Source organism: Sander vitreus, chromosome 3, assembly GCF_031162955.1.
Source record: "Sander vitreus isolate 19-12246 chromosome 3, sanVit1, whole genome shotgun sequence".
Classification (NCBI taxonomy): Eukaryota; Metazoa; Chordata; class Actinopteri; order Perciformes; family Percidae; genus Sander; species Sander vitreus.
Genome location: NC_135857.1, coordinates 31,313,941 through 31,336,485, shown reverse-complemented (window position 1 = coordinate 31,336,485; position 22,545 = coordinate 31,313,941). Strand labels below are relative to the sequence as shown.

Sequence of the window (22,545 nt, the reverse complement as noted above, 5' to 3'; positions counted from 1 at the left end):
TAACTATAATTATTCACAACTAAGGCATTGCCATCCTTCCTCTCCCCAGCCCCCAAATTCTGTTTATGACAGAGAATGAAAAATCTCAGCAGGGGAGAACATACGCAACACTAATGCAACACCAGAGCTCAGATATGAGGAGGAAAAACAGAAACTTCTGGCGACATATAAAAATGTTTTCACTTTCATTTTAATTTTTCATGTCTGCAGCATATGCCATCTTTTCATTTTATTCCCTAATGATTCCTTCTTATATTTATTTATACTTATTTATGTAAATGCGAGTGTGTGTGTGTGTTTGTGTGTGTGTGTGTGTGTGTGTGTGTGTGTGTGTGTGTGTGTGTGTGTGTGTGTGTGTGTGTGTGTGTGTGTGTGTGCGTGCGTGCGTGCATGCCCACAGGCCTGGTCGAATGCATCGTCTAGCAGGCCTGGACAGTCAATAGAGGGAAACAATGCCAGACCTGACTAATCAATAGGGAGCAATCATGAAAAGAGAATGATGATAATCACTTAAACAGATTGGGATCATAATCAATGGCCGCACTAATTGTCCTCCATTACACAGCTGGTATTGGCACCCAGATTTAGCTGCACAATTAGCAGTGAAATGAACTTCATGTGAACTAAATTAAACAAAGTTGCTGGACAAACACCAACTTTGTGAAATCATTTATCAAAAGTTTCTGCCTGTCTTTGAAAACAGCTGAAACATGACGTGTGGGTTTCCAGTGCATATTCTTAGCTAAACGTGTATGTTCCACAGAAATAAAATGTGAAGTGATTTCAAAGCATCATGGGGTCTGCTCTTGTTGAATTCTAACAAAACAATCCCATCTTTTATTTCTTTAAAATAATTGTCAAATTGTACAATTTCAATTACATTTGTAGCTACTCATTTATCCAAGAATATAAACACAGGATCATGTTTTAGCTTTTCAGAGAAACAGCTGAAAGGATTGCTCTGAGTTATTACACTGAGCAATGGCAGCTAGTGGAACAGAAGCTAACGCTCAAAGGGTGGGACTTCGGCTCTCTATAATGTTTTAATTACATTACACAGCATTCTGATTTTTTTTATTATTATTTGGCTACTACAGTCATATGGGCTGCGCGATCATGGGTTTTGATCTATATTGAGATCCTGATTATTTACCACATTATTCATAATTGTAGGGAGAAAATATTGTTATTGCACCTTAACATTCAAATAAACAGAGCACTGCTTTCACTTCCATATTGTGCTACATTATTACTACTACAACTGGTTGAGTGGATGTTTAGGGTTATGATCTACGTGTGTGTGTGTGTGTGTGTGTGTGTGTGTGTGTGTGTGTGTGTGTGTGTGTGTGTGTGTGTGTGTGTGTGTGTGTGTGTGTGTGTGTGTGTGTGTGTGTGTGGCAGCCAGCAATTCATGTCACATGTGGAGTTTATACAGTATGTTCACACCTCACAGGCTGCATCCTGTCTGAGTGGATGTCATCTCTCTCTCTCCTCCCTCTCTATTCCCTATACTACTTTCTTCTTTTCTCCCTCGCCCCTTCTTTATGTCTCTTTTTTCAATTATTGTCTCCCTGATGGTCCTCTCCCTCCATCTGTTTACATGGTCGCAGGTAGCTTTTCTTTTTTTTCTACCTCATTCACTTTCACTGAATGTGAAAATCACAACTCGACCCCAGAAATGCACAGTTTGATGTTCCAAAGGCAAACACTTATCTCACTCCCTTCCTCACACACCCCTTCAACCGAGGCAGAGCTGGCACACACACACACACACACACACACACACACACACACACACACACACACACACACACACATATGATTGTAGGGATAGCCTCAGTTGCTCTGGGTTTCCCTGGAATAGGGACTGACCTGTTTGACGCGGTCGGGGTTGACGGTGGTCTGTGGCTGCAGGATGCTGACTGGCTCTGTCTTCTGGGTGCTCTGAGGCATCTCCCTCACCTTCTCAGCAATGAAGTCATGGACACCATTCAGCGCCTCCACCGTCCCCTGGATCAGACACACCCGCTCTGTCGTCCCTGCACACACACACACACACACAGACAGACAGGTCAGTGCATGAGTTTAAACTGATGGCAATCCGTTTTTGGAGGACATACAAAGAGCTCATTGTAAGCAACAGGAGGGGGGGGGGGGAATAATACCAGCATGTTTTCAACTGCTGAAATATTCATATGAGTGCTTGTAAAATCTCTCTTTTGTCACTGTGATGAATGAATGTTTCCTGTATCCAGGAATGTAATGGAGCTGCTTCACTGCCAGAAATAAAGCATAAAGAATAATTCTGTACTTCTTTATCAATGTGCCAACCATTGAGAGTCATTGAAATTGATTTGATTCCATTTATGTTTTCTTATGTACAAATTCATAAAAATGTTTCCACAGGTTGACGGAAACTCACGAAGGGGAGGGTATAGGTTTGACGTTGTGCAGGATATGCTGTCCCAATTCTGATTTGAACACTCATTTTTATGTGCAGTTGAATGGAAATGAAATTACTCATACTGATTTTCAAAGAATAACAACTCGGAGATAAGAAAATATACCAGGAAGCTCTAATGAGCCCTGCTGGGAAATGACACTGCTGCAGCAGCAAGTAATACAAAACAACACTGAATTATCTAAAAATTGAACTGAAGTAGAGGAAAAGGAACATATGTGTATATATATATATATATATATATATATATATATATATATATATATATATATATATATATATATATATATATTAAACACACCAATTTTGGCCGTGAAACAGTTGAACACAAAACAGATATAAAGCAGATGACACACAGTCAGTCTGGAGTGAAAGCTAAATCTCATTCTGTAAATGAGGATGAGAAAAAATAGTCATTCTTGACCTCACATGTAGAACGCAACATTCAGAAAAGATCAGAGTTCATATTCCCACTGCATCTACTCGTGAACATGTCAGTACCATTCAGTTTCCAGGACCCAGTCCAATCAGAAATAAACTCCCTGCTCGCATGAAAAATAAAACATGCTGCTATGATTTCCAAACTTCTGCTTTGGTTTGGGCAGAAACATGTGTGTAAGCATTAACAACTGGATCTTTCAGATGTGTATCAGCTCCAAATAAACTGGCTAAACTCTATTACACAAATCAAGGAGCCGTGGAGGTTCCGAGGATTTACACTCCAGTCCTTCAGCAGGAGAAACCGGGATTTATGTTCACCGAGAAAACACAGAACATTTGCAGGAAATATGGGAAATATGAGAGATCAGCTATATGTTACATTTGCTAGTTTGAGTGTGTGTTTGAGTGTATGACTATACTGTACTGTATGTTGTAGCTTATTCTTACTTCCTGTTTCTCATTTCACCCAGGAAAAGTGCCCAGACACCCATTGTTTACATTACTGGAAACTAAGCGATGGAATTGGTGATCATTTATAAAGAGTACAGTCTGTAGTAGCACAATGAAACACTTTGGTTGTTTTGTCTCTCTGCTTACATACATTTGAAATATGAAAAATCTAAAACATTAGGTTTTGACTTCAGTTTGATGACGTTTGCATCCCCAAAATATGAACAGTATAATATATATAATGGTCCTTTCAATACAAAGTCCCCAAATGTTTGGGGACTAAAAGGAATTGGTCATTTAAAAAAAAAAGGGCTACAAGCATTTCGATGTTCACCCAGTGTGCATGTGAACTTCCTAATCACATTTCCAGCCAGTGTTTAGAGGTTTAGATGTTGTTCTATGCAGGTTCCAGGCAGCAGTTGGTTTCCATTCATCAGGTCTGTTTTAATTTCTGTCAAAATAATCGTTGTGCAGTTTAAGTGCCAGTTGAATAAAAAGGTCTGTGCTGCATTACCTCAACAATGATACAGTGAGTCACTGTAAAGAATGCAATCTTACACAACTCCAGCAAGCTTAAACAGTGTGATCAATTGTTCTCATACTTACATAATGAATGAAACCAGTGGCCGCATGTCGCAAAATCATTAGTTGCGTGGTAAAATATATGTAACTTGTTGAATATGCAAAACCAGAAGTGTTTGTGCTCAACATTTGGAATTCTGCGCTTCAACCTCAGAGCGAGGGTTTCAAGCCAAAAGTCATTCGTCTCATGCTTTATGAGTCCACTGTTTATGAAAAGGTTGCAGGTCATTTCTCTAAGAGAAATATTACATCAGTGTTGGATCCAGAGAGTAGGGCCAGTGTTGACAGACAGACAGACAGACAGACAGACAGACAGAGGAGAATCTAGGCCAATGCAAAGCCTCTCAGTCCTCTTCAACTCAAAAACACACTGAAAGTAAATCTCAGTTTGGTTGTCTCTCTCTCACTCTTTTAGCATGTATCCTCTCTCTCTTTCTTTTCCCTTTCCCTTTCCATTTCTCTCTCTCTCTCTCTCTCTCTCTCTCTCTCTCTCTCTCTTCCTCACTCTTCTCTCCTTCTTCCCTCTTTAACTCGCATTATCTCCCTTTCATTTCCCCCCATTTCCTCCTCTTCCTCTCCCTCTTCCATCCCTCTCTCTCCCTTGAATCCAGTATTTAGTGGGATCTGCTCTTATCTCGTCTCAGCAGCGTGTCAGTAAGAGCTTCCTGTCTCCTCCCTCTCCCTGCATTGTTGGACTGGCTCGGTTCGGCCCAGCTCAGCCCTCTGTGTCATCACTGGAAGCAGAGGGATTGAGGGAATGAGGGATAAAAGCTGTACAGTATGTGTCTATGTGAAGGTTTGAAACTGATGGTACATGATGTCCTAAGGGCAGAGACTTCAAGAAGCCAAATTAAAGACCTTTTGAATGCCTGGAATTTGATTTCAGACCAGTTTAGCTCATACAATTCAGCAACAACCCTGGACAAAGCAGACTGAAGGGTCCAATTGAGTTATGAAAGTAAAAAAATACATTAATTAATTGTCAATGGAGGTCAAATACATGTTTTGCATTAATCAAAATTTTGCACAAGAAACCATAAATGGTGAAAATGTTCTTTCTCATGACTGAATTCAGGATATCTTTAATACTTTTAATGGCCTAAAAGGTGGACTTGAGGATTCTTGCACACCCTGTAGACAAAGAGTTGAGTGCGTACAGGGTGGAAGGGTTGAAACAACAGAGGCTAAAAATAAAACACACACAGCACATTCAGGCATTTGCAACATTTGGTTACCTGGCTATGCTGGACCTGTGTAACGCCTGTTAGCATTACAGTCATATTAACTCTCATTCCTACTTTCATAGTCCGTTGACAACAGTGACAAACGTTCTCTGTTGACAGCAGCCGACAAATAACACAAATTAGATAGTTAGCATTAGATTAGATTAGAACGCTTTGCTGGTGAACATTTCAGCCTCATTCTGCATTTAATTCAGCATTAATGAGACACAGTGTGTGTGTGTGTGTGTGTGTGTGTGTGTGTGTGTGTATGTGTGTGTGCGTTCGTGCGTGCATGCGTGCGTCGTGTGTGTGTGCGTGTGAGCTGATACTGAGGAAACTGGGCTTCGCCTTTCCCTGACAGCTGGTGCCCTCTGGGTAATCTGGAGTCGTCCAATCACAAGCAAGGATTAGCAGGCCATTGTCTTGGCATGATTGTCTTTATTTGTAGCTTGTGATTTTGTGTGTGTGTGTGTGTGTGTGTGTTTGTGTGTGACGAGTGTGATTGTAGCAGCAAAGGCCACTCTGTCAGTGGAGATCATATTGTAGCCGCTGTACAGCTGTGCTGCTGCAGCAGAGACCTAATTTCATTACAAAATATTTGCTTAAAGATCAATTAATATTCATATAATACAAAACATGATTGAAACCTAAGGTGCTTCATATCATGAGTGCATACATGCACTCTGCAGCGTTAAGGTGGTATTGTGGTACATCTAGGTGTTGCAGTGGCAACGTTCATGCAGTATTTTACGTTAGCTTGCTGTCCTGATGTCTTCTCACGCAGCAAACACACACAGACTCACAGTCAAAGACGTGCCAACACAACAGAATTCACACATTCCTTAAGGATCGAGAATCAGCTCTGTTGGCAGTAACTTCAGTACTGGTCCCACTGGTGCAAGACATCACTGTGTGTGTGTGTGTGTGTGTGTGTGTGTGTGTGTGTGCGACTTTGTATGTGATTTTTGCATTTCCCCTTGTAAAATGAACATCATCATTATTTGACATTTTAACGGATGGAAGCTTTTTTCCAAGCTTGATGTGCTGCAGCTGCTGAAGCAATATCTGTTCAGTGTTGTTAAGACTACTTTGTATAATAAATTTACGAGACATTTTTAATGTGACTTGTGTAGAAACAGAACATAGCAGGCAGAACAACAATACGGTGTACTGTATTCAGACAACTCGTGCCTTTTTTCAAAAGTAGTCATCGGTTTTGCTTTACTCTAATTTACTTATTCTAGCCCTGATTTGTCAAGAAAATGCGCGGTTACATTACGACAAGGATTACTACAACGCACACAAAACAAAAACAGCTTTTGAAAAAAATGGAAGCAAACAAACTAGAGTTTATAACAGTGTTTGGGAAAATTGGAGATGCTCTACAGAGCTAAATGATATAAGGAAACAACACAACAATGAAACAAGATTCTTAACAAATGAATGGCCACAGCATGCAAAGTGGAACAAACTACAAAAGAGTCACGGTTTGTAAAAGATAGTGAACAAATGCAAAGAAATGAGCTCCAAAGTCTCACATGTTTTAAAATATGGTAATGCTAATTTTCATATCAGAATGTTGTTAAGTTCCTGAGATGAAACGCCTACAACGGTGCCAGTAAGGGACTTATAATGGGAGGCGTTTGACTTCCACTGAATCACAGATATCAATCAAATATATTCAGTCATGTTACTGTGATACAGCTTCGGTAATTACCAGGCAAATGTTTAATAAATACAGCTTACTGTATACGCTGCTGCTACTGATGCAGTTTACAGTGTCACGCTGGACAAAGCTGCAGCGTAGTGTACAAAAAGTACAAGAGGTTAAATTACTGGAGCTCTTCTTTCAATCAAAGGAGGATGAGGATTGAAAATGAAAAGCAAGAGTTTGGGAAATTCATACCAGACGGGAACTTCAGTTTCCCAATTTCCACAGTGACCAAATGACCCAACACCACATTGTTCAATGCTAAACACTCATCATCATCATCATGATCCAGGCTGAGGACCCTGGCAGTTGTTTTTATTAAAGTCTAACAGGCATGACTCACTCGTTCCTCCTCCTCTGCTCTCCTCCTCCTCCTCCTCCTCCTCTCCCTGATGACCAGAGAGGAACCGGAGGCAGCAGACAGAAAGCATAGCGAGCTGCTTCTCCTCTGATTTCTGACTCACAGTAACACATATGTTACTATAACAACATATGCACGGTTAGTATGACCATGCACACTGATGCTGCTGGATAAAATCCTGGATGAGCGACAGTAGAATGTAGAACACGGAGAGCCACATGTGAACACGTCAGGGATCAAAGCAACTTGGGAGGGGACGCATTCACCCTCTGCTGCTAAAAGCATAAAAAAAACCTCCGAGAGGCAGAAGAGAAGGGCCGCGTTCAGCCCCGACAAAACGTAGCAACACGTTTTTTTACACTGAAACGGGGCTGTGTTGAACATCCTGTTGTGTGCGCTCTGCCTTTTTATTACCACGAGTTTACATGCATGTCTCTGCTGATTGGGTGTCACTTGTGACACAGCCAAAACGAGAGACACACCCACCATTCAGAGAAAACATATCTCAAAGCCGTTGCACACCGTTTCACACCGTTCCAAGGAAACATGTCGTTCAACACGCAAAACATAGCACACCGTTTTGAGATTGAACGTGCCCCAGTGGTGGACTGTAACTACGTAAATTTACTCAAGTACTGTATTTAAGTATAAATTTGAGGTACTTGTACTTTATTTGAGTCTTTTCTTTTCATGCCACTTACTACTTCTACTCCTTCACTTTTTTCTCCACTACATTAATCTGACATCTTTATTTACCAGTTACTTTAGAAATTAAGATTTCTGCACACACGTGGTTTATAAAATACCCACAATATAACGGCCTGTACAAGTCCAGCTAAAATGATTAAACACTTTGACAGAACTGTTTTGATATTTTCCAGTTTCTAAAATGTAAGGTTTTTTCTGCATTGAGTACTTTTACTGTTAATACTTTAAGTACATTTTCCTGATCATACTTACATACTTTTACATAAGTAACACTTTCAATGCAGGACTTTCACTTGTAACAGAGTATTTTTTACAATGTGGTATTAGTACTTTTACACAGGATTATATTTGGCATTTTGTGTTTGTACTAGAACATGTTTACATGTACAGTAAAGTGACTGGAATTTGGGGAGAAATGACCAGCATTGGCCGAGATTACAGCTATGTCGCGTGAGCATGTAGCTACTTAATAGTTAGCAGTATGCTAACGTAAATTTGTAGTGGAACGAAGCAGCACTTTTTACCGTCAAAAATCGCAGACAAAGGTTTCTGAACCAAACACAACCCAATCGGACATGTTTCAGCAGTAACGCGACCTGGAATTGGGGAGAATTGAACAACATTGGCAGCCAAGATGACATTGTTTACTGCCGTTAGCATGTAGTTACATGGGACAATGTTAACACCGCAGTGGCTTAAAAACAACACTCCAGTCCTGCCTACTGGGAGCAGATGACCAATCACAGAAGGCCGGCTCAGAGTTGTGTAACACTTAGCCGAGTTGTAGAAAAAACTGTTGAAACCGGAGCGTTCACAATAAAATAATAAAATATGTTTACCTCATTATTTTGGCAATGTTTAACATTAACATTATAACATTGTAGATATGACAGAAAACAAGGAAAAGCATAATATGTGACCTTTAAGTAAAGGATCTGAATACTTCTTCCACCACTGAGTAAGATGTATTATGTTTGTTTTGTTTGGAGTGAATATGGTTTGTGCAAACCAAATCTCAAAAAAGGGACAGAAAACCAAAGAATTTGCATTGATAGCCTTTTTTGTTACAATACAAGCCAGTGACTCAACAACAGCAGAATAACAAGAGTCAAACTGTCCTGTGGAGTAAATACCCCACACTGGCCGCTGCAGCGATGTAGTTACAGTGATTCCTCACTGTAAAGATGACTCAGTGTCTCTCGGCAGTCAACCAGCAGCCAGCAGCCATGATTCACTCCCTTCAGCCGGGGGGTGGAGAGAGCTGGCCGCTCTGGGCTACCGTAGCTGACAATAAAGGCACATAACACTGCCCTGAAAAGTCACACCAGCTTCTAGTGCTTTAAAACTTTAGTGAGTAACTTTTTAATATTAATGAACGTCTGTTAAATTCAAGCCATTGCCAAATGAGTTGCTGCAAAGCTAATTAAGACTATCAGCTCCACACAACTCTCTCTGTATTTCTCAGTATGGCTATGTTCAGAAGAGTGTGGCGTCCGCCAACTTTTGCACGCAGAAGCTTGAGTGAAGATAATGACCTCTTCTGAAGAGTCCATCATGTTTTTTTAATGTCCTCCTTGGCTACTAGCAACTGCGTGGAGGAAGTATATGTGTGTGTGTGGGTTTGCGCGATCATGCAAGGCTTGTATCATGTGGACAGTTTTGTTGTCATCGCTTAGAATTCCTCATAGGGGTGACAGAAATTACGCACTATAGCTTTAAAGGTCAAATCATGGCCCGCATGTAAACTTCAGTGGAATAAAACGTCAAAATGCACAAATTACACATAAAATTCAGTTTACTCGTCATGGAGCGTACTCTACACCACACAGCGGTATAATGTTTACTTTGCAGGGAATTTTCTCAGCACGGGTTTAAAGACTTGTAATCATTCGTCAAATCACATAGTACATAATACTGTCAAGCTAATTTATTGTAATGTTTTTATACATTAGTTCTACAATTTTTTTTATCATATTGTATCTATATCTTTGCAAGGATGTTATTTATTTATGTTTTTATGACAGTAAAACAAGAGTAAAACAAGTGATGAATAAAATATAATTCTAGTCTTTGTATATGAGCTCAGTTACTTCTCAGAGTGGGAAAAAAGTCCTGATCCAGTAAATCAAAAAATAAAATGAGGCAAGAGATTTGAGGGTTGACAGGCTGCAGCTACAAACTGGGTCACTGAGGATTATTTGATGAAAATAGATTTACAGGCCATGATGTACAAATTCTGTGCCTTTCCTCAACAAAGTCCATGAATGACCTGAAGAAATGTGATTCCTTCCTGGTTTATTAATGGGGGTTTTTTCAGCTCAGACACCCACTAAAGACACAAACGTCTGGTTTCCACTACAGTTGGTACACACCAGCTAGTGTGTATATTGTGTGAAACAAGTCAATATATATTCTGGTAAAATCCTGCAAAGGGACCCATTAGTAAAAAAAAAAAAAAAATCACACTTTTTCCCTTGAGAGTCCTTTAAAGCTCCCTGCAGGGCTCTAGACAAGTCCACCTTTGTCAAAATCAAAATGAATGTATGATGCAGCCAGGTGTATACCAGGCAACCAATCACGATGCCTGTTCTAGGTGGATATTGAATTAAACTAATAACTGTTTTTTGAACAAGCGCACATCATCAACAGGTTGTGTTTTGAAGGAGGAAGTTACTTTAGAACAAAAGCATATAGTGCTGGACTCGCTCGAGACCAACTAGAATATTTGGCGAGTCCAATGGGACAAGTCCGAGTCCAAATACCAACGAGTCCAAGACGAGTCCGAGACAACAGAAAAGCGTCTCGAGTCCGGACTCGAGTGCTACAGCCCTGGATCCCTGAAGTTCCCTGTCAGAAGTGATGTTCTCAAACTTTTTTAATATTTGAGAAATATCAGCAGAGCCAACGGGAAAAAAGAGACAGGATGTGACAGCATCGCTAGAGGCCTTGTGTTCACAGGTACATGATGTTCACCCCCTGCTGCAAGATGTACAGCTTTTTCACTTCCAGCATCACTCTGGTGGAAATAACAGCAGGAGAGAGAAAGAGAACTGATAGAAACGGAAAGAGAGGTTCACACGACTTTTGTCACATCCGGAAGCATCAAGCGACGGGGAAGTGGAGAAGGAAAGACAGGAATGTACGGAAACTCAGAGAGGGAGCGGCAGATCGGTACAGAGTCCTGATAGTAATGTGAAAATGGAGTGACAGCGGAGAAAGAGGGAGACAAACAGAGACGAGCAGAGAGACAGACTGACAGACTGGAATGCAAAGAGAGAAACCTTTGTGAAACCTGTCACAACAGAGTAACGTCAGAAAAACAGAGAGGAATAGAGACAACAAAGACTGATTCGGTAGGATGTATGCAGACAGGGAAACCTGAAGGATAGGCCGATACATGTATTGTGGGACATACTAGACAACTTTTCTGTGTAGACATGTAGATGTCTTTTAATCAACAATTGTAGGCGAAAATATTTTACTGTATCTCAAAGATGTATTTCTCTAAAATTGAGGACAAAAGCTGTCTTGCTTGTCTTGTTTTTGAGCCTAGAATTTATGATTCACCCAAACAACTTTTACAGACACAAGGCTTTTATAAGGGATCTGAAGTTTCTCATATTTCAATTTTTCACGAGCAACATACATGTTTGTTACAATCTCTGCCAGGGAGGTTATGTTTGTGGCTTGGTTCATCATTTTGTCAGTCTGTTGGTTTGTCTGTTTGTTTTTATTGTTTGTCAGCAGGATTACGGAAAAACTACTGGCCCAATTCTCATGAAACTTGGTGGAAGGCTGTAGCATGGGCCAAGGAAAAACCCATTCGATTTTAAGAGTGGATCGAAATCACGAGGCAGATACACAAATTATTTTTTATGTCAGTTATGTAACATTGGGGGATAGGGCATTTAGGCTGCATTCATGTGGTGTTGGAATAATCGGAAAAATAGGAAATCGGAAAAAGACTTCCGAACTGCAATAACATTTTTTTCTTTCATTCTTTTTGTTGTATTTCTTCCTCTCTTTCTACTGATTTATTCTGTGCTTCTAGGCAGACAGATATTCATGTCAAAAGCCGAAACTGAGAGTGGGACATAGACCGAAGGATACATTGAAATACAGAAAACATTATGTTGATGAAGATTACATCCAGGCATAGAGAGAGAGATAACTATAATTTAAAAGAAATGTTGTTTTTTTTAATCCATCTTAAAGTATAAAATACCCTCCAAGGCTCCATCCGAGCTGATTGGAAGCACAGTGAGACGTGGTGGCTGGTTTAATGTAAGCTCATTAAACAGATCTCCTTAGGCTGCGGATAAACTCACGGTTAACTGGCTACCTTTGATCAGATCTGTTGGATTAGCCGGCTGTTAGAGGTGCAGCTCAACACCTTGCTGTTCCGGTTGTTTTAAAGAGTTTATAAATTGGTTTATAGGACTACAGTACATGGAGGAACAGAGAGAGGACAACAGACAGAAGGGAACTGATCAAAGCCAAAGAGATGAAGGTCAGCTGGAGATCCTGATGTTCCTGTATCATCTGTTCTTCAGAGTCTCATGAAGTTTCCACTATGCCAATGAACAATGAATTTGAATGAACGAAATGCCAATAAACCACATCACGTTTTTCGCCCATCCCGTAATGCTGTGTGGACTAGCCAGACCCTCCTTCGCAGCGCTGTGGAGGAAGGTCTGGCAAAGCGAGACTATTTAAGAGTTGCGTTTAAAAACAAATTAGAAAAACTTTTCCCAGCACTAAAACCTTAAGGTGGAGTATGCCCTCGTTTTGGCCTTCTGGAATCAGTATTGTATAATACCTCAACTGAAGTATTTCATGTTTCAAGTATCATTCACATGCAATCATTTCAAATACAATTATTAAAATGATGTCCGCCAAAGGATATTATTACCATGATAAACCAATATCTATCCATTATTAGGTCCGAAACAGGATTCATTTTCCTCAAAAACAAAGCGACTAGTGAGCTTTATCAGCTACATACAATGTTTCATCATGTCTCTTGAAATTACTGTGAGACTACACTGGTTCATTCCAATTGTAAAAGGAGTTTATTTCCTGTTTTGTGTCGCAAAGCAACAAAGAACAATTCCCGCAAGAAGCTATTCTGTGGAACCACATACAAATGTAGGTCTAATGTCTGACAACCATCTCTCCTCTATAGTTGTTTGTCAACTGTACCTATACTTATGTCTTAAAATGAATGTGCTAATAATTCATTGATGTTTCAATGCTACATGTTTTACCTCTAAATCCACAAATACGGAACTAATATCTCCTTCTCTCACACGACAAAGAGCCCTTTTCAACCATCTCTTACTCCACATTAAAAGGGCCTCAGCATCTCTACACAATGGCCCCTCATAATGCGGAAAAAAGCACTGACGATGACCAATAGGCCTCTGTCAGTGAGAGACGAATGGATTAATTGACTGACAAACCAATAAGCCAATGGAAACGACCGTACAGACCTCAGTATCCAATTAAAAAGGCTTTATGGCCTAATAAGCAGGCCCAGCTGTGGGGACAAAAGCAGAGCCGGTTGACCGCACAGACAGATGGAGGGATGAAGAAAGAGAGAAACAAGAAAAGAGAGAAAGTGTAATTTATTCTTATCAGACAGATAGATAGATAGATAGATAGATAGATAGATAGATAGAGATAGATAGATAGATGGATAGATAGATAGATAGATAGATAGATAGATAGATAGATATATAGATATTTGTTGCATAATTACTGCTGCAAAGTTTGGCCTGCAACTGTAAAGCAGCAGAGGAGGCGGTCAGTCTCCCCTTGACTGATCCTGCTCAGTTACCTTGGCAACTGACAGTCCCCCCCCCCCCAAACCATGCATACACACTCTAACACATAGACTTGCACAATTGTGAATATACACCGAACACACACACTCTTTCATGCAGCTGGGCAGCTGTTGGTGATGTCATGAGTTGTTATTCAGAAAAGGAGGGAGAGCATGACTGCATGTGCTGATGTAATCAGGAGCAGTAAGGAAACTTGGACCTGTTCGCCGCTGCAGCCGACCAAGTCCTCATCAGAGAGAGATAGGAGGGAGAGGAAGAGAGAGAGGGAAAGATGGAAGGAAAGCTGGAAAAAGGAAGGATGGGAAGATGGAAGAATGAAAAGAGAAAAGAGAAAAAATGTAACAAAGAGCAGAATGAACAGAACGAAAGGAAATCCAAGAAAAGGATATGTGGAAGAAAAGAAGGAAGGAAGCAAGGCAAAAAAAATGTAAAGAAAGAAAACAAGAAAGCAAACAAGAGAAAAAGAAGGAAAGACATCAGAGCTTGGTGCAACACTGCAGCTTATGTGGATGAAAATGTGATGGTTGCTTTGTAATGAGCTGGCACATAGTTCAGCTTGTCTCCCCCGAGTGCTACAGGGCTGTAATACACACTCTCCCACTGGCTTCCACATCATTTACACCAGACAAAATCATGGTCAATTAGGAAAAACGTATTAAATCCTGGAGTTACGCTGCTCAGCTGGCATGGGATGCTGCTTTTACTGGTCTTTACTGACTTTTACTGACTTTAAAAACAATGAAACAGGGAAAATAAAGGTTACCTATTAATAAAGGTAATAAACTTTTTTCTCAGGTATCCTGGTGTCTCGACACTTGGCTGAGGTGCAAACAGTCTCAACATAAAATAGCCCTGTATTATAGCTTTTATGATAGTATATATAGTATATATAGCTTCTGCTATAGCTGAATGCTATTTTGTGATAAATATGTTTTAATGCACACTCCATGTGGGTCCTTCACAGTGTTTAAGGGTAACGAGTAACCAGACGCAAGAAGTACAAAGACTCAAAAAGTAGCCTACCCTTAAAGGCCTACCTCTTAATCCCCCAAATTACTGTGAGAAGATCCACAAGGAATCGGCGTCTCCAAAAATACCTCAAAGTACAACAACATATCCTAGAATTTGTGTAAAAGCTCTTAGTCAGAGTTTTTTTATTGTAATAAAGCAGATGTTTGTGTGACTTGTAACCTAGCAAAATACATGATTTAGCTAATAATGATAGCTTGCATTTCTATAGCGCCATTCAGGGGACTCCAGGGTGTTTTAAGAACATGTTTCCTGGTGGAACATGTGCTCAGAGAGCTGTATTTAACGTTCATGTTATCCGTCATTTCCTGTTTCCTCTTTCTGTTTTCCCTCTGCTCTCTTCTTCTCCTCATGTTATTTTTTGAATCACTTTTAAAAGCAGCACCGGGGACAGTAAAAACATGGTTTCCTGTCAGCCTCCCCTCCCTCCTTCTCTCTCCGTCTCTCAGTGTTTCTGCTCACTCACTCTCCCTGTCTCCCTCCTCTCCTCCCCTCCCCATTATCCTCCCCCCTTTCCTCCCTCTCCTCTTTTATCTGTCTCGAGGTCCGGCAGTGACAGAGCACTCGGTGAGAAGAATAAGACAACTCTCTCTAAAGAATAACAAAAGAAAGTGGAAGAAAAGGCAGGAATTCCTCCACTGTGATGTAATGCTTTTCACTTGGAGAGTCCTGCTGTTCTCCATCCAGTCTCCACCTCCATGTCCTTCACTCCTCCAACCCACAAAGTCCCTTTGCTGGGGATCTGCACGTTGCACCAAAATCCACTTCTTTCATCAACATTTTTTAAGCTATCTGGAAGGAATATCGCATTTTAGAAGCAACATTTCGAAAACAATACTAAAATCGACCAATATTTGATATGAAATAGATGGTGAACATTTTCAAATGATACATGTATTATTGTAGTAAACAAATGGAGCTCTTATTGCATGTCAAAGAGTCCTTTAATGACTGCAACTTGTTTAAAGCCACACACTGGCTGTGTTAGGATTTCAACTTGTGAACTTTCTCTTTACAGGAAACATTCTTTACTTCCTGACTTACTCCTAAATTCCTGTTCAAATACATGTGCTATTTTCAACATATTTATATGTTTAGTTTAGACCTTCTACTGTTTAGCAGTAGCTCCGGAATCGGTCCTGTGCAGGATTATTGTTCCACTTCATTAAACAAAAGAGGGGTTGATCATTTTCCTGTGACAAAAACAGCCTTTTCTCACCATTTCTCTGCACTATCCACCCTCTGTTCAGCTCTCCTCCCCTGTTTCCCATCACCCCCCTCCCCCCACTCCCTCCCTCTCTTTTCTTGTCTTTCTTTCTTTGGCAGCAAGATTGGTGCTGCCCAAGTGATCCGGCCCATGCCGAGCAAACAGCTGAAAAGATGCCATGACCTCCTCTACCTCTCCTCACTCTTCCTCTCGCACCTCAATTGTCTGTGTAATCTCCTACCACCACTTCCACATCTTAACCCATTTCTCTTCTTCTTCCTCCTCCTCCTCGTTTCTCTCTCTCTCTCTCTCTCTCTCTCTCCCTCTCTCTTTCCATCACTCCGTTGAACCTGCTGTCACATTCATATGAAAGCTGCCAGCCTGCCCTCAGCAACAAATAGAAAACAAAATGAAATAAAGTACAGAGAAAAACAATAGGAGCTCAGGAATAGTTTGACCAATTACAGAGAAAAAGCTGTTGCAAAAGAAAAACTAAATCAAACCCCCCTGAAACTCTAACTCCTTCAAATACGTTAGTGGAGCCCAAACTGATGTCTTAGAATTGGTTGACAGTCAGACCTTTTTTTCTGACAGTACTACTTAAATGGTTCAGTTGTAAACCATCAACCATTGTTTACATTCCATTATATTGAAGTCATTAATATATAACAGTGGTGTTCTATTGAAAGAGTAAAAGCAAGTAAAACTGAGTTTTTTCAAATTAAAATATTCCCAGTCCTTATATAATATGTAAGAGTGAGGGTTAGTAACAAGCACAACAATAAAGTTTCATTTCTGCTGATTTTGAATTTCCGGTGTATCCTTATCCTTAGAAATGAAACACAATAGAACAGAAACAATCAACACACATGATTTTATCTCTTTTTTCCCTTCTTTTTCATTTTACATTTCTATTGTTTATAAGGTCAAATGGCGGATGGGGATTTTGCAATAAAGCATTACTGTAAATCACATACATGCAAGTTACATCGACGAAGAGAACAGTCCAAAAAGACAGAAAAGAAGGTCATTAACGGCAAGTTTAAAGTCCTCACATGCAACTCAGACATTAACGTGTAGATAGTAGAGAAGCATGAATTATGGTGTGTTACATCATATTTTTGATACTGTAATCCTTAAGCAAATGTACTGTATTACACATATTTTTTTGTTGTTGATGATTTTGTCTCTAAGTAGGACATTACAATGACTTTGATATATACCGTGGAGACTTACCCTAAAATTACCCATAATTCCCCTTTTACTAAAAGCAATGTGGGCAAACGTCCTTTGCAGAGCAGGAGCAACAACCTGGAGACAACTAATCATGCTTGTTTTGATTCCTTCATTCAAACTCAACTCTGCATACGTTAAATACAACGGAGGAGAAGCTGAACAGCGTAACAATTCCCCACAGGTATAACAAAATGTTACCAACAGGACACAGTAAGTGATGGGAACAGACAGCTGTAAGAACGTGTTCCACTAGGTCTTCCCTATGGACCAAATACACACACACACACACACACACACACACACACACACACACACACACACACACACACACACACAAAGACAAACAGGCCCAAACAAACACATATACTGACTATTATATATTACTACATATTACTGACTCATGTCATGGAACCCCTCTACACAAGAACACATTTATGGAAAGAACGCAGACACACTTGCACACACTCAGCGAACTCTCTAGAAAGTCTCACTATGTAACCACAGACAACTATATATACACACCTAATCACCTGCATTCTCATCTGTCTTCTACACACACAAACACACACACACACACAGCTCGTTTGTGTCCTCGGAGGGCCTGCGTGGTAACTGGACCTCGTGTGAATTCTTGGTCGACCCAAACAAGTTCAACACCGTTCTGATTTTACTCACACCCTCTCTCTCTTGCTTTCTCTCTATCTCTCGCTCTCTCTCTCTCTCTCTCACACACACACACACACACACACACACACACACACACACACACACACACACACACACACGTAGACATAAGCACAAATGCAGACTTCTCTGTCAAACACAGACTAAATGACTGTCACTGATGAAGTGGCAGAAGAGAGGGCATTTCTTGCTTTCCTCGCTCTCTTTCTGACCCCATGCAGGCCCCTTCTCTCCTCCAGTTATCTGTCTTTTTATTTCTATTTTATTTCTTTCGTTCTTTTTTGCACTTTTTTCTTTCTGTTTCTGTATGCTTTCATCATTCTCGTTCTTCTGCTGCTTAATTCTACTTCTTCTGTAAATCATGAGCTTACAACTTAGTTTAATGCGTTCATGTTGGTGTTTCCACTGCATCTGAAGAACCGAGAAGATTAAGCAAATTAGACTGATAAGGGATTGTGTTTGAAACATAATTTCTGGAGATGACAGGAACACAACCGCAGAGTCTGTGGTGATCAGTGATCTTTGTAATTTAGTGCTTTGTGGGGTTTTTTCCGGCTCAATAACTCTCTTTGTTCACTCCTTTTAAGACTAGACAGAAAGTTAGCTTACGAGCTGTCAATTTAACATCAATAACATTACAGGAAATTCCCATTTCTGGTCTCAAAATTGGCATTCGTGACAACCAGTCCTTACTAGAGTATGAATGAACACTGTACACAAAGTCTCAAGGTTTGTGATTGACCAATCAGCCCAGTGTAAAATCTACATTCATACACAGTCATACATACTTTACAAACCAAGACTGGAAACAAGTTCCTGCAGTAGAAATGAAGGTAAAGTTCATGAGTTCCTAAGGAATAATACACTGAGTATGTTAGTGTGTGTGTGTTTGGCTTTCATGGCATCATGTACACACACACACACACACAACCCAGCTCTAATACTCTCTGTCTTCAACTCGTTGAGCATTATCTCCCTTTTTGGTATCTGGTGTCGCACAACTGCCTTGATGGAGCCACACCTGTCTTCTTGTCCAACACACACACACACACACACACACACACACACACACACACACACACACACACACACACACACACACACACACACACACACACACACACACACCCCTCTTCTACTCTTCTTACCCACCCAGCCCTGTGTCCCAAAGCCTCAAAGTTATCTGAACATTCCCCAGTCTGTAGTGTTCTGTCTGTGTGTACACACGTGTTTTGTTCTTGTGTGTCTATGGGTACATTTGTCATTTCAGGGCTTAAAGCCAAACTATGTGTTTTATTTTTATATTTTTGTCTTATTAGTATGCATATATCTGTCTATCTTTGGATTGTGTGTGTGTGTGTGTGTGTGTGTGTGTGTGACTGCCTGTATGATGTGGACAGTGTCAGCTGGCCTAAGCCTCCTTGTCCCCACCCTCCTATAGCCTCAAATCCCCCCAAATCCATCTCTGCTCCCCATGTGACTACAACTGCCCCTTTACCCCGTCAGCTGCCCCAACACTGCTGTCAGCCTCTCTCCCTCGCTCACACACACACACACACACACACACACACACACACACACACACACACACACACACACACACACACACACACACACCTTTTTTCCATCATCATGTCTCTGCCCTCTTGAGACCATTTCCTCTCTCTTAGTTGGAAGATCATTTACAGATTGAGGTTTTAGTCCCACACATATTACTCCTCATTGGCTGGCGTTAAGCCCTAGTGGTCAGAGCCAAAGTGTGTGTTCAAGAGTGATCAAAATGAAGCAGCAAAGGCCATCCAGACTTTTGTCCCTATTACATTGGGCCCACGTAAATATCCACATCTGGGGGTAGGATATAAGAATACTTGTCTCACTTTATTCCTGTTTTCACAGCTTTGCAGATCTCCAGCTGTTTGAACCCATCCCTCCATACAATCCTCTCTCCCCTTAACACCCAACACCCATATTGTGACATCACATGTGCCATGCAGCAGGCTAATGGAGGCCCTAACTCTGGTTATGTCAGTGCCCTGCTCCGCTCAGTGAGTTTTACTGGACCACATAATAATGAGAAGAAATGTCTCAGTCTGGCTTCCACTGAAGGAAGCAACAAATAAGTGCCTCTACTTTCCAAAGTCAACATCCATAAAGCCAGGGCCGGATTAACAATTTCATGTGCCCTGGGCAACAAGACTCAAATGCTTTCCCTTTTCTCTTTCACTTATTTCTGCATCTCCTTCTGTGGTCTTCTCCTGCTCTGACCCGCCTGGTCTCTCCAGTTTACTGCCTTCTTGACTTTAATCAGATGTCGTCTCATGTCACCAACAATAGTTTTGACTGGTGAGAGCAAAATGAAGGTGAAAGCTTCTGTTCAGTTTCAATTTCTCTCTAAAATAAAGAATAAGAAGGCAATACTGGGAGATGTGGTTGAAATCCATATCAGGGCATCGCTGTATTAATATAGTTTTTTTTATATCAATACGGGACAGGATTTGATCTTCTCACTATATTATTTTACAAATTTCTGTTGTCTAAATTAATTATTCAGAGCAAGCTGTAATTAAAAGCTTACATAGTTAATTATTAAAGACTTAAGAAGAGTTTTGTTTTTGCAAAACATCATTTTGATTATTTAAGTTTTACATACATTTGCCACATCCTGATATATCAAGATCAAGAAATATCAATATTGATGACACAATATGATGCTATCGTGTTACGATTTTACGGAATGTCATTATTGCCAAGTCTATGAAACAGCAAAAAACTACATATTTATACTATTACTGCACTCCACCAACAATTTATCAATTGACCCATGTTGCACACACATTTATTGTAGACAACTCACTTAAAGCTGTAAATGTATTAATCCTTCATCTTAAACCAAGTGTTCAACTGCTTTTATAATATTTTTTTCGTTTGAGAACATGAACAGTTTCTTCTGCAGTGGAGCCGAACAGACAAAATGTAACACAAAACCTCCGGAGAAACAACGCCAGGTCACATTGTGCACCCTCCTCCTTCATTTCCCTCCTTTTTTTCCTCCTGTGCACTAGGCCTACTCAGAATTTGAATACAAATTATCAGTCTTAGCAAGCACTGTAGCGTGTTGTAACATAACACCACCGAAACGGCGACCCTCTGTAAACATTATGAATTCAAACATGCCAGTTTGTAATAATTTGTATTATGCTGTTGTTGTCTTAACTAAAATCAAAACTAATCAAAGGGCAGAATGCTCTTACAAATCACGAGGGAGTGAGTGATTCAACGTAACAGACGTGCTGTTGTTGATGCTGACTCGCCTTTAGCATACATTACATTTATTACAAAGGTAACTTTAAATTAACATGTGTTTTAACTTCACCTGGGGAAACTGACTTCACTTTCAGAGGCTCGGGGGGGCAGCTCAGTCGCTCCAGTCTTTGCCCAGGATGCAGGGCCACCACACTAGCAGACTCGCTGTGACAGTCAGTGGTAAAGTTGGTTTTATATTGGACGTTGGATTTTCAACACATTCGAAAAATCTATTATGCAGCTTGACCTTCCAATATCAAACCAACTTTACCACGGTCTGTGACAGCTAGTCCTCGCTACACTGCGCAGGAAGCTACAGACACTGTTTTTGACGTGATTTAACATAATATTTTGATTGAACGGGTTGCAAAAATCTGCATATAATTAGGAAAGTGAGGACTGCATTTATAATGTGATCTAATATAATATTTGACGGAGCCCAGGGCCCCTTAGATGTCCTGTGCCCCTGGGCAAGTGACCAGTTGCCCTAATGGTTAATCCGGCCCAGCATAAAGCCTGTGATGACTTTAGTTTTAAAGGTCAATTCTGTACAATTTCAAACACATACGTACATTTTCTGTATATTGCCATACTGTAAAGCAGGGGTTTTCAGCGTTTTTTGGGCCAAGGACCCCTAAGCTAAAAAAAGAGATGAGCAAGGACCCCTACTACATATATATTGTATACAATTTAGTTGCATAATAAACTGGACTTACAACAACGTGTCAAGCCTTTATACCTTTTTACGGTGCCCTATAATACTAAGCTACTATTTACATATTCATATATCATCATGTTTTAATGTCAAACATACACATGGAAGGCACAGTGAATCCATTAGCTGCTTAACTGTATCTGTGGATGCCTACCATTGTGGCTACCCTACAGGTCAGTATGCGTATCATCAATGTTGTTGAGGTTGTTGTTGTCTTTTACAAATATGTTATATGTTAATATTGGTAATAATGTTAACATATATGTATATATGTTAATGTGTATTTTCAGACATTCAAATTGTTTTCCAAAAAACAATTAAACAATAATTTGGCGCCCCCTCTGCAGTGACTCTGAGGACCCCCCAGGGGTTGTAGACCCCCTGTTAAAGATCACTGCTGTAAAGTTTGAATTACAATTTGACAGTTGGTTGTTTGTGTGCTAATACATTACAGTAATCATGATTGAAAATACAGGCCTGTTTTACTCACATTATTACAAATACTACAGATGTAATTAAACCTTAAACAGCATCAGAAAACATGAATTACTTGTTTAAATAGATTGATTTTGGCCCCAAAAAATCTGC

General features: G+C 40.3%; 1 protein-coding gene across 1 annotated transcript in view; it reads right to left on the bottom strand.

Moving 5' to 3' along the window:
- Positions 1-22,545, bottom strand: part of nova2 (NOVA alternative splicing regulator 2) — an 89,193-nt gene that overhangs the window by 23,244 nt on the left and 43,404 nt on the right. Inside the window, exon 4 of the mRNA XM_078246971.1 lies at positions 1,873-2,039. Coding sequence (XP_078103097.1) covers positions 1,873-2,039 — 167 coding nt within the window. The remainder of the gene's footprint in view (positions 1-1,872; positions 2,040-22,545) is intronic.